The 14,186-nt window shown below is 41.5% G+C and overlaps 1 protein-coding gene across 15 annotated transcripts in view; it reads left to right on the top strand.

Annotated features, from left to right (window-relative positions):
* The window catches only part of Glut1 (Glucose transporter 1), a 490,886-nt gene that overhangs the window by 259,651 nt on the left and 217,049 nt on the right, over positions 1 to 14,186 (top strand). For 13 of the 15 annotated variants that reach the window (XR_012966402.1, XM_076185336.1, XM_076185306.1 and 10 more), the window contains 2 exons: positions 769 to 972; positions 3,457 to 3,597. Coding sequence is in view for 13 of the 15 variants with exons in the window: in XM_076185336.1 (XP_076041451.1) it covers positions 769 to 972; positions 3,457 to 3,597 (345 nt within the window). In the remaining 2 variants the exon portion in view is untranslated. The remainder of the gene's footprint in view (positions 1 to 768; positions 973 to 3,456; positions 3,598 to 14,186) is intronic. The other 2 variants (XR_012966403.1, XM_076185371.1) reach the window with 1 other exon arrangement.

Genomic DNA, 14,186 nt, shown 5'->3' with positions numbered 1-14,186 from the left:
TGTCCAAGTCACTGAAGAGGGTGGATAAAATTGAAAGTCTCGTACTTTGGGATGCAATGGCATCACAAACATCTTTGGGGAAAAATTGAAAAAGACTGTATGTCTGAATAATGTGAAAAAATACAGTTCTCCATATGTATAAACTACTGGAGTAGCCTAAAAAATTATATAGCCCGAGCTGGAAATATACATGAATTTAAAACTAGATATGGTAACTGGAGAATATAAAACAGGACCCTACAAGTGTAACTTTTTTCCTGTATACTTAGATTAGGTAAAAACCCATGTGATGGTACAAGGGCAGATAACAGTATCTAGGTAGATATTAAAAGGGACAATATAATAGTTTGAGCTCATGCCAGATATAGTGATTCTTCATGAAATGCAGTGGAATAAGTGAGGGACTTGTATGTTAGCATGTTATCTCTACAAAACTAAGTCTGTTGTATGATGTACATGAAAGACCACTAATCCTCAAAGATTGCTTCCTATCTCCTTTCAACTCTTGGAATTGTGGCTTGAGTCATTACAAGTCATGTAAATAGAAAAGATTATTATTGCATCAGGGAAAAAAGCCAAACATGGAAAAAATCTGATGTATATTACTTATTCATGCTGTATTCAGTAAATGCATATCATAGATTCACTTAATAGATATCAACTTATCATTGTGCAAAGCAGTACATTCTTGTGAAAGATATTGACACTAGATTATGCATTGGTCATCAGAAATCAGAGATTATTTTACCAAACATTTGCCTTTTGCAGGAAATGATATCGTGGATGACTTTCATCTCTGTGATAAGCACCCTGTGTTTCGTCATCTTCTTTGCCATTGGGCCAGGCAGCATCCCATGGATGATTACTGCTGAACTATTCTCGCAGGGTCCTCGCCCCGCTGCTATGTCCATTGCAGTGCTCATTAACTGGCTTGCTAACTTCCTTGTGGGCATTGCCTTCCCACCAATGAAGGTAAGTTGCTTTGCAATTATATATAGAAATAAGTAGCAACCAGCTTTAGCAGACTTCCATGATGGCTAAGAAGGTCAATTAGTGTGAAGCTTTTTGTTTTTAACCTTTTGAATACAACAACAGCTATGTATGCATCATGAACTGTGAGTGGGGTATATGAGTATGCCAGCATTGGCTTCCTAATTATATGTATTTTGTTGTAGCTGAGTGACCCCCATATTCTGTGAACAGGCTTGATCACATTTTCTGTGGTGTTATATTTATTCAGGGTGAAAGAGAACAAGTATAATAGCAGTAATTTATATTTTGTAATAAGTGTATTGTGATACATCAACGTATATCAAGCAACCTGATGTGCGGGCGAATATTTGACTTGTATTGAAGAGGTTAATATCAAGATGGGCCAGTTGTTGTTTGCTGACAACACTGCACTTGTAGCAAGATCAGAGGAGGGATTAAGGAACTTAGTAATGGCATTTGGGAAAGTGTGTGAAGGAAGGAAGTTAAAGGTAGATGTGGGTAAAAGGTGACGAGATGTACAAGGAGAGAGGATGGCAGCAAATTGGAAGTGAGTATTAAGAGAGGCTGGAGAAGTGGATAGCTTTAGATATTTGGGGGCAAATGCAATGGGAAAGGGAGGAGTGAAGGTGTAGGTAGAATGTAGATTGAGAGAAGCAAGTAAATGCCTTGGGGGATTAAAAAGTATAATGAGAAATAGACATTTGGGAATGGATATTAAGAGGAGATTGTATGAAGGGGTGATTGTGCCAACATCACTGTATGGGGCAGAAACATGGAACATAAAAGAGAAAGAGGTTAAATGTATTTGAGATGAAATGCCTGAGAAGTATAGTAGGGGTTACTAGGCTGGATAGAGTGAGAAATGAGGTGAATCGGAGAGTGGGGGCATAAAAGGGGTTGGGAGATAGGGTTGATGAAAGAGTATTGGGATGGTTTGGACACATGGAAAGAATGATCTTTTACTAATTAGTAAAAGAAGTGTGGAAGGCAGAGGTGGATGGAGTGAACATAAGGGGCAACCAAGGTTGAGATGGATAAATGGGATAAAAGGGGCATTGGGAAAAAGGGGAAAGCCTATTGACAAAGGAAGGGAGAAGACCTAAGATAGGGATGAGTGAAGAATGATTGTGTATGGATGATGCTGTGATGCATGAAAGGGAGTGGGGATGAGGGGGGGTTAGAAAGTATGTGTTAATGATATTTTGATACAGCCCAAAGGGATTTCTCCCCATCTCTTTTTCTTTATGAAGGGATGAAGAGAGGGGTGTCACTGATTAAGTGAAGTGACCTTGCTGTGTTTTGCTGCATTGCTTTTGACCCAGGGCAGTGGGTGAGATACAGGGATGACCTGTCATCCAGAAAGAGGCAAGAAAAGAGAGAGGGAGGGTTGGTGAATGGGAGTGGAGTATGTGGGGATGAAATGGATGGGAGTGGATTTATACCTTTGACTTTGGCTACCTCCCTTGTAAGTGGGAAAGAGCTGTTGGTATATGTATGTATATATTCATTTTTTGCTTATTCATTTATTTTGTGGGGGGATGATTAGGAAAGAATGAGTGAAGAAAGATTAGTAAAAGAGGTATGGAAGGCAGAGGTGGATGGAGTGAAAGGGGCTTTGAGCAAGAGGGGAATGTCTGCTGAGCAAGGGCAGGAGAAGGCAGGAAATAGGGGTTAGTAGAGATTGGCTATGTATAGATGATACTGTGATGTAAGGATGGTAGGGGGCAGGGGATGGAGGGGGATTAGGAAGTGGTTAAGGGTGAATGATATTTTGACACAGCCTGAAGGGATTTTTCCCATCCTTCATTCATGAGGTGCTAAGATAGGGAGGAAAGAGTGGTGGATGGGAGTGGAATGGGTGGGAATAGATGTGTGCCTGTTGAATAGGCTACCCCACTAATAAGGGGGAAAGATCCTTGATTTATAGATAGATTTTTTTCTTCTATCTATATACCAAGGCCTTCTTCCCTCTTAGAAGGGGGGTAGCCAAGTCAAAAGGCACATACTAACTCCCACTCATTTCACCCCCATCCACCACCTTTTCCTCTCCCATCTTAACTCCTCATGGATGACAGGTCATCCCTGTATCCTGCCCATTGCACCAGGCCAGAAGCAATGTAGCAAGAGACTGTACATCCACAGCAGGGCTACATCATTTAATTGGTGACTCCTCCCTCTCCATCCTCTCATGCAGGAAAAGAGAAGATGAGGAGAAATTCCTTTGGGCTGCATCAGAATATTATTCACACATAACCACTTTTTTATATAGAAAAAATAAATATAGCAAAGGGACATACAAAGACAAATGTCTCTTTCGGTCTAAACAGAAGTTACAGCTCTGTGAAGTATATTCCTGTTAATTGAATCAATACCTCATTATTTCAGTAACTTAAGAAAGGAAAATAATAAACTGACATTTAAATAGGATAAGAAAATATGTAATTATATTATTTTACATTTCAGGACAAGTTTGAGAATTATACATTCCTGCCCTTCAGTGTTCTACTGGCATGTTTCTGGGTATTCACCTATTACAAGGTGCCAGAGACCAAAAACAAGACGTTTGAGGAAATTTCCGCCCTGTTTCAGCGTGGAAATAATAGGTATGTGGTGTCTTGTTACTGTAGTAACCCTAACAGTAGTTCATAAGGTAGGTACAATACATGTCAAGTACTGTACTATACTGATGATATGCAGTGTGTACTGATGTTTTTGAAAAAGAAAAAAGAATAAAATGCAGGTGAATAACCATAAGTTTACCAGATGATATTATATCGAAGGTTCTATATAACATCCTGAGAATATTTGATGAGTTGAAGACTTTTTTAAGATACAGTATATGTCGTCATGATTTGGGACTTGAATGAGGAAAATGTATATAGCAGGCTTGTATGATCAGAATTCAGTTAATATGAATGAATTGCTTTAACAGTGGATTTTGTAGCCTCGCATTTGACTATTGATTCCTGTGAATCTTTGCAATAGGATGATTTGAATAGTTTGGTTGTGCAATATCTATTAGCTTGCAGAAAGGCATGAAGAGGAAGAGCATACTGTTCTTGATAATCTTAAGGTAATTTGTTCTTTGGCTGTGCTTCTTGAATGACTGCAGAGCTTAATGAGAAAAAAATTTCTGGAAAAAAAACTTCACATTCCCAGTGGGAGTGATTGATCCAGAATTATAAGTTATTTATTATAGTCTGTGATGACTTGGCTGCAGAGCAAGCATTTGACATTTACCTTAGAAATGATAGACATGAATTATCACTGGTTATTGCATTTATATGATAGAAAATAGGAATATATAGAAAAGTAGAGTAAGAGTTAGAATATGTAAAATGTATACAGAAATAGTACTAAGATTTAGAATTAGTCTTGTGTGAGCCATGTATTCATATATTTTTTCATTCTATGACATTTCTTGTAAAGATGTATACACTGGATGGATATATGTGTGTATATGTATGTGGATATGTGTGTGTATGTGGACATTCATTGGCTGAACAGGTTAAAACATTGCTACTTGCAACTGAGATCAAGCTATGATGGAGTGAACTCTGCCACAAGCATGTTGGACCAAGGTCATGGTTCTTTAAATTCCACACTATAAAGTCCTCAGTATGGGGCACTGTCCTAGTCTCCTGATAAGAGGAATTTGCAATGTTAAACCAAATCATTATCATGCATGGAAAAAAACTGGCAGATAGGGCTGATGAAAGAATATTAGGATGGTTTGGGGTACATGGAAAGAATGAGTGAGGAAAGATTAGCAAAAAAAAAAAGTATGAAAAGCAGAGGTGGATGGTGTGAACTTGAGGAGACCAAGAATAAGATGGATAGGGTGAAGGGGGATATGATTAAAAGTGGAATGTCTGTTGAACAAGGAAGGGAGAAGGCAAAGGACAGGTGTGAGTGGAGAATAGTTGTGAATCGATACAACCCGAAGGGATTTCTGCTTGTCTTTTCTATTTTTGCATGAGTAGACAAGGACAGAGGGTCATCATATTAATGACTTGGCTGGCCCTGCTATGGATATGCTGTATCTTGCTGTATTGATTATGACCCAGGCAAAGGGTGGGAGACAAAGATGACCAATAGGAGCTAAGATGAAAGGGAGGCAAATGGGGAACATGGGAGTGAGATGGGTGGGTGTTGGTGCAAGCCTTGGCTGGCTGCCTCCCTTGTAAGTGGAAAGAAGCCTTTGAAATATATATATATAATATATATATATGTATGTATGTATGTATGTATGTATATATACATATATTGTTGAACCAAGGGCGTGATTCATTAAATTCCATGCTATAAAGTCTTCTGTGAGGGGCACCATCCTAGCCTTCTGATAGGGGGGAGTTTGTGACATTAAACCATATCATCACACACACACACACATGCACACTACAGAAGAGACCTGAAAAAGAACAGCTTCCCACATAGAGTGATAGATGTATGGAACAAATTGGATGAAGAAATAGTGTGTGCAAACACAATACAACAATTTAAGAACAAACTTGATCTTGCGAGATACAAAAACAGGTCACCACAAGCATAGCTCCCCTTCCCATATAATACAACTAGGTAAATACAACTAGGTAAATACACACAATAAGATTTAATAGCTATTTACAGAATCATGAAAGGCATAGAAATTATTGATAGAGAGAATCTGATAAAATGGGATGATAGAAATACAAGAGGGCACGGAAAGAAAATCAAGAAAGACAGCTATAGAAGTGATGTGAAAAAGAACAGCTTTCCTCACAGAGTAATAAACAGTTGGAACAAGTTAGATGAGAAAGTGGTGTGTGCAAAAACAATACATGAATTTAAAAATAGTTTCGATAAAATGAGATATGAAGACGGGACACCATGAGCATAGCTCCCCTTCCCGTAAAATACAACTAGGTAAATACACATACATATATATATATATATACACATAACTATGAAATTAAGGTTGCCAGACAAGCGAGATCCAACCTCAAGGGCTTCTTTCATCTCTTCAGAACAAAAAATAAGGAAAGGATAGTCCTAATTAAAAATGACAAAAATGTCATTATAGAATCAGAGAAAAAAATGAATGAGGTTTTAACAAATATTTTCTCTTAGTGTATACTAAGGAGAGGTTAGATAAAGTACCTGACTGCAATCCATTTTTCAGTGGGGATGAAGAAAGACCATCAAATATCAGCATAGTAAGGTAGAAGTAGCCAAACAGATTGAAAGACTTGAAGCTACAAAATCCTGAGGTCTAGATGAAATTTTTCTGGGAGTGCTTAAAGAGTGTAAATTTGAAATTATAACCATTTAACAGAAATGTTTAATAAGTCAGTAGACACTGGTTTTGTGCCTATTGATTGGGGGCAGGCATATGTTGTTCCTGTTTTCAAAAAGGGAGATAAATCATCTTTATGCAACTACAGGCCAATCAGTCTGAGATCAGTTATAGGTAAAATGCTTGAATTAATAATAGTTGATAGACTCGGAAATCACACTGAGAGACATAATTTGATTCGTGACTCATAGCATGGGTTCTCCAAGGATAAGTCATGTGTGACTAATCTGTCTTTTTACACCATACACTATCAGATAACAATGATAGTTACAATTTTATTTACCTTGACTTTAGCAATGTGTTCAACAAGGTGCCCCACCAGAGACTACTAAATAAAATCAAAGCACATGGCATAGGAGGAAAAGTGTTAGAATGGATTAGAGCTTGAATCAGTGACAGAAAACAGTGGGTCACCATGAATTATGTAAAATCCAAATGGGGTCATATTTCTAGTGGAGTTCCCCAGGGCACGGTTTTGGGTCCCTTATTATTCATTATGTACATAAACAACTTGGACAATGGTATTAATAGTGATGTTAGTAACTTTGCAAATGGCACTGAAATAGGACACCTAATTAGGTAAGGAGACAATGCCGATATTCTGCAAGATGATCTTAACAAATTGTACACATGGTCAATGAAATAGTAAATGGACTTCAGTATCTCAAAGTGCAGCATGTTAAACTTAGGGCTACACAACCTCAAAAATAGATATAGCTTAGATAACATGTTTTTAGAGAAAACTGAGTGCAAGAAAGACGTGGGAGTTCTAGTGAGTCCTGATCTTATATCCAGGAAACAGTGCATTAGTGCCAGGAATAAAGCTAACAAAGCACTAGGTTTCATTGCTAGGATGGTCACAAATAGAAGTGGAGAAGTAATTATCAAACTCTAGTGTCTGACCTATCCTTGACTATGCAGTACAGTTTTGGTCTCCGTCTTATAGAATGGACATCATTTCACTAGAATCAGTACAGAGGAGAATGGGCTCAGAAATTTACCTTATGAAGAGAGGCTTAGGCACCTTAACTTACACTCTCTGGAAAGACGCAGAATGTGGGGTGATCTAATAGAGGTATTCAAGTAGATGAAAGCCTTTAACAAAGGTGATGCAAACAAGGTCATTATATTAAGACAACAGGACAGGACTCACAGTAATGGATTTAAACTGGACAAATTTAGATTTAAAAAGGAAACAGGAAAGAATTGGTTTGCTGATAGGGTGGTCAATGAATGGAATAGACCATGTAGTAACCATGTAGTGAATGCTGAAACTATCAGTTGTTTAAAGAAATGGTTAGACAACTTTATAGATGGGGATGACAGGTGATAATGGACATGGAACTACCTACTGTAGGCCTTATGGTCTCTTGCAGTCTCTTTCATTCTTATGTTCTTATATGGGTCTAGGCAAATTCACCAACAACAGTTCACCGACAACAATTCACCAACAACAATTCATCGACAACAATTCATCGATATACACAATTCATCGAAAAATAAAAATAAAACTATTCTAATTTGAAATATATAACTAGGTCGTGCTTTCATCCTTGATATAGCATATTTTTACCTTTGATAATGAAATAATTATTTTCATAGCCTTTATTTAGGATACTACAGAAACAAGATAGAATTTCTTTTCGTATCTATTAAGAATAGTTAAAATTCTTTAATGACACAACTATTAAAATTACAAATTAGTTTAAACTAAACTTAAAACTATAAATTGGTTTACTTAAAATTAGAAATCTACTTTATGGGCTATTGCCAGCAAATAATCAACGACGTTGCTATATGAAATATATCTTTCTACAATGTTTTTTATCCGTTCAGAAGAATCACGATATTTCTTTCTTTGTGGTTGAGATGAAGTACCAGCCAAGTATTGATCGACTTTGACTTCATTTTAGTTTTGTTCTTACTTCAGGCAGTTGAAAAACTTCCAAATATTAGGGTGGTGTCCAGCAACCTGTGTCTCAAATGTCCTAAGCCACCCTTCAAGCAAATTATTTGTTTTTGGTAAAGAATGTAAAACGGTTTTCGTAAACATCACCAATTATAATGAAAACATAGAAAATGAGAACTACTGATGAATTGTGTATATCGATGAATTAACAAGAAAAATATCGACACCAATTGTAATGATAGAAATAATGATGACATAGAAAATGAAAACAACTGATGAATAAAAATATAAATAAATCTCAGCAATAATATTATCACCAATTATAATGAAAACATAGAAAATGAGAACCACTGATGTAGGGTCGATATATTGTCGTCAGGTTATCCGGGACTGACTGATTATTTGCGGGCAATAGCCCATAACATAGCTTTCTAGTTCTAAGTAAACCAATTTATAATTTTAAATTTAGTTTATACTAATTTGTCATTTTCAATAGTTCTGTCATTAAAGAACTTTAACTATTCTTGATAAATACTACGAAAAGAAATTTTTGTAGTATCCTAAATAAAGGCTATGAAAGTAATTATTTCATTATCAAAGATAAAAGTATACTAAATTAAGGATGAAAACATGACCTAGTTATATATATCAAATTTGAATAGTTTTAGTTTTATTTTTCGGTGAATTGCGTATACCGGTGAATTGAGCGTGTCGATGAATTGTTGTCGATAAATTGTTGTCGGTGAATTCGCCGGATCCCGTTCTTATATATATATATATATATATATATATATATATATATATATATATATATATATATATATATATATGTATGAATGTATAGTCTGCTCCACATGGAAAGCTACACACCAAGAAATGGAAAGGCTCACACAGGTCCTGGTTAACAATGGATACACTAAGTCCGAAGTAACATACATCACAAAAAGAATTCTGGATAGATGATACACCAAAGAAGATAGCACAGCACAGAACAACAGAAACTCCATCACAATATGCTACAAGAATCACATGTCTACAGAATACAAGACAGATGAAAAAATACTTAGAGATATCATTAATAAAAACATAAAGGCCACAGACCCAGAGAAACATGTCCAACTCGTCATATACTACAAAACCAAGAAAATAGCCTAAATGATAATGCACAACCAACCCAATATCACCAAAACACTATAACAGGAAGATCAGGTTGTCTACCAGTACAAATACAGCAGTGAGGAGTGTGGACCTCACACCTACATTGGATAACAACAAAGCAAACACAATGCTTGACATTGCATGTGTCCAACAGGTCCATTAAATCACACTACACCACCTCACACAGCCAAACATTATTTAGAAAAAATCTAGACAAGAATACAGCAGTCATTGACAAGGAATCAGATTCCCATCAGCTACTGTCCCTGGATCCTATCTACATACAAACTAACTAACCCAGCATCAACATCCAGATCAAGCATCTGCAGGCCTTGTCTTCCATGAAGCAAATAGGCCCAGTAAGATGAAACATATACACTGAGAGATATCTGACAAATCTTCCCCAACTCTTCATCCCTATTGGCCCAAGGCAGCCAATCAGAAGTTGCCCCTCATATAGAAACCCCATTGATCCTCACATGGCATATATATAAGCCCACCACTGATCCTGTTCATATTACTCAAAAGATGGAACCAGGAAGTTCTGAAACATTGGCCACAATTGGAGAAATATTGATAAACATCAGAGATTAAGACAAGAAGACCGTGTGCTATATAGAAGCTACACAAATTAAATAATCAAAACTGAATCCTCTTTAGCTTTCAACCTCGTATGTCTAAAAGATAATATATATATACAGAGGAGGAAGCTACAATGGGGAACTCAGTAAGCCTCAGGTCACGTGCCCTGAGTGAGGTCAGACGTTTCGTCCTCTGGAGGTGAATTTATTAACTGCCATACTAGTAATGGCACATTTAAACTCTTCCTCTCTTATGTTCTATGTTTCTGCCCCCATACAGTACTGTCAGTACAATCACCCCTTCATACAATCTCCTCTTAGCATCCATTCCCAAATGTCTATTTCTCATTTTTTTTTTAATCCTCCAAGGCATTTACTTGCTTCTCTCAATCTATGTTCTACCACCACCTCCATTCCTCCCTTTCCCACCACATTCACTTCCAAGTATCTAAAGCAGTGGTTTTTAACCTGGGATACCTGTACCCCCAAGGGGTACAAAACTTTGAACCTGGGGGTACAAGATATGATAGCCAGTGCATGGTACTGTATATTTACAATGAGAAAGCAAAGCAAGGTTTGTATGTATCACTAATCCTTTTCATATGTTTGCATTGTATTTGTATTGGATGGGGGTACAATTTTTTTTTTCTGAGATATCAAGGGGTATGGGCACTGAAAAAGGTTAAGAACCACTAATCTAAAGCTGTCCACTTCCTCCAGTCTCTCTCCCTTAATACTCACTTCCAATTTACTGCCATCGTCTCTCCTTGTACATCTCATCTTTATTGTGATGTTAAGTGTTCATGGAGCGTTACGTGCACACCGTATGGTGGCTAATGCTAGACTGGTTTGAGAGCTCTCTACGCAGAGCGAGAGAGGGTACATATATAAATGAGGCCTTGTGGCCATTTGAATGAGGCTTTGTCAGCTGTAATAGTCTTTGTAGGAAGCGTCACTGGGCATACTCACTGTGGCGCCCTCCTTGTCCAATGCTAATGCTAGAGCACCTTTTAGCACTAACCCCCCCCCCCCCCGCGCTCGCATGACCATGGCGAGAGGTATGCCTATCCGCGAGCCGGGGCGAGCGGTGGGGGCGGAAATGGGGGGATCTGCGCATGAGAATGGCAGGTCCTTCACCGAAGCATAGGACGCGACGGGGCGGCGTCTTCGGAGGCCGATGGGCGCTCCCGTAGACGGTGGGGGCAGCGATGCGCTGGTCGTACAGTACCAATCCTCGTCGGTGGAAAGGGCGTTTCGGAGCTGGGTCTGGCGCGACGGTCGGACGGGAGCCCGGAGGTCACGCAGGTAAGCGGGTGGCCGTGCCGCGACCCATAGTCCTCAGAGAGCCCCATCGGCGTCGGCGACGGGTCGTCCTCACGAAGCGCCGGCGTTGTCGGTGACGGCGCTCTTGACGTGAAGAGGGGGACGAGCGGACGATGGTCCGTCGTTAACGAGAACTGGGGCAATCCAAACGGATATGGTTTGCATTTGGTTGCAGCCCAGGTGGCAGCAAGCGTCTTCAATGATAGTGGCGTGTCGGGTTTCGGCGCCTGTCGGAAACCGCGGGCCACACTGGACGAAGCGGAAATGCCTGGCATTTCAGTTCTACATGCACACTGCGTCGGGGGGCGGAATCGAGGGGAATCCGCGCACGAGGACAGTAGGTCCGTACACGAAAACAGCAGGTCTTCCACCGAGCGGAGAGGGCGGCTCGGTGCTGTAGAGGCTCGACGCATCCGTCTGCAGTACCACTGGCAGGGCAGGATCGAAGGACGCCAGCACAGGCGGCGGCGACAGAGCTCGCTTTACGACAGACGTGACGATACCCTGCTGCACCTTGAGTCAAGGTCTTCCTTCGCTTGAACCTGAAATGCGAACGGTATCGGCCTGGGCGTGTGGGCGGTAAGGGGCGTCGCGTCGTCTTGCAGGTGGGTTCTCATGGGGTGGGGAGAGAACCATCGTCTTTCCTAGGGGGACGGTGCGGGGACCATCCTTGGAGACCAGCACGTCACTAAAATTCCGTAGGAAGTAGTCGCGAGCTGCGGTCGGTGAGGTCAATGGGCAGTGTTAGCTCGGCACATTTGTTCGTGTATGTCATCGCCAGGACAGGCTCCGGAAAGTGGGGCTATAGCCAAGCAGATGGCGATGAGGGGCGTTCGGATCTCTTCGTGAATCCGTATGGCGGTGTTGCAGTCCCTGTCTCCGACGTCGAGATGGTCTGGAAGCATCCCGTTGCGGGGGGTGGGGGGCATGTGAGATATGTCGGCCGCATCGTCTGCGTCGAGAGTGGCGGCTGTAGGGCTCTTGATATCTCCAACATGCCTAGGCGCCGAGTACCTATCCCCGTGAAGGCGGGGGGCGTCGCTGAGGTAAGGGTGCGTGCGTCTGGCGGGTAACCCTTTGCATGGCGACACGGCGTATGCGTATATGTCCTACTGGACGTCCGAGACTGTCACTACCAATACCTCGTGTAGGCGGCAGTGGGTTGGTACCTCCTGCGGTGATGTAATTGCAGCGAGGGAGCAGAGACGGTGTGCCAGTTCCTAAACTGGGTTGGGGTGGCCTGTGCGAGTCAACTGGGCTCCGCGCGGGTGGCACTCGCGGCCAGCAGGGCTAAACAGGATGAAGGCCTCCTTGTTCGCACGGCCTGCGCAAGTGGCCTGGGCCTCGTGCAGGTTGACGTTCGCGGCTGGTAGGGCGAAACAGTGGGATGAAGGACTTTTTGTTCGTACCACAACGTGCACAAAGGCACGTCACCATCACTATCACACGATTTTTCACGGTCCCATGCGTGCGCGCTGTGACCGGCACTGCAGTCACGGTCCAGCACGTTCCCCGTCGCCTGTTGGTGTAGTTCCGTCAGTGCTTCGTTCACGTACGCGTCACCAATTCGCGTGTCGTCCCATGTTTCAGTGTTGCACGTTGCAAGCAATTGCTTGGAATCCTACTCACTGCGCCATGTTTTGTGTGTGCAACAGAAACGCGAGGGGACGTTTGAATCTTTATTGTGGCGTTAAGTGTACATGGAACGTTACATGCGCACTGTATGGTGGCTAATGCTAGACTGGTTTGAGAGCTCACTGAGCAGAGTGAAAGAGGGTACATATATGAGGCCTTGTGGCCATATGAGTGAGGCTTTGTCAGCCACCACCCCATCCATGTATAAACTGAACAGCCAAGGGAACATAACACAAGCCTCGCCTTACGACAGGCGTGACGACACCTTGCTGCACCATTGAGTCAAGGTCTTCCTTCGCTTGAACCTGAAATGCGAACGGTATCGGCCTGGGCATGTGGACGGTGAGGGGCGTCACGTCGGTTTGCAGGTGGATTCTCATGGGGTGGGGAGAGAACCATTGTCTTTCCTAGGGGGACGGTGCGGGGGCCATCCTTGGAGACCAGCACGTCACTAAAATTCCGTAGGAAGTAGTCGCGAGCAGCGGTCGGTGAGCTGTCAATGGGCAATGTTAGTTCGGCGCACCTGTTCGTGTATGTCATCGCCAGGACAGGCTTCGGAAAATCGAGTGGGACTATAGCCAAGCCGAAGGAGATGAGAGATGTTCGGATCTCTTCGTGAATCCGTATAGCGGCGTTGCGGTTGCTATGTTGTGTGTGTCCAACAGAAACACGGGGGGGACGTTTGAATCATTATTGTGGCGTTGTGGAGCATTACATGCGCACCATATGGTGGCTAATACTAGACTGGTTTGAGAGCTTCCTGCGCAGAACGAGAGGGTACATATATAAATGAGGCCTTGGGGCCATGTGAATGAGGCTTTGTCAGCCGTAATAAGAGTCTTTGAAGGAAGTGTCATTGATGGTCGGGCATGCTCACTGTGACGCCCTCCTTGTCCGATGCTAGAGCACCTTATAGCACTACACCACAATCACCTTACATTTACCTACATTTACCTTCAACTTCCTTCTTTTGCACACCTTCCCAAGCTCCATCTTTAACTTCCTTAATCCCTCCTCTGATCCTGTCACAAGTGCAGTGTCGTCAGCAAACAACAACTGGCTTATCTTTCATTTTTCTCAAATTTCTTTAACCATCTCCAATCCCCGGCCCATTACCCTTGCATTTAATTCTTGCACTACCCCATCCATGTATAAACTGAACAGCCAAGGCAATATAATACATCCCTGGTGAAGTCTCAACTCTACCCCAAACCACTCATTCTCTCCATTTCTGATTCTAACACAGGCTCTA

This window comes from Oratosquilla oratoria, chromosome 1 (assembly GCF_046742065.1).
Source record: "Oratosquilla oratoria isolate Oo_2021 chromosome 1, ASM4674206v1, whole genome shotgun sequence".
Classification (NCBI taxonomy): domain Eukaryota; kingdom Metazoa; phylum Arthropoda; class Malacostraca; order Stomatopoda; family Squillidae; genus Oratosquilla; species Oratosquilla oratoria.
This window is presented reverse-complemented; position numbering and strand designations above follow the sequence as displayed.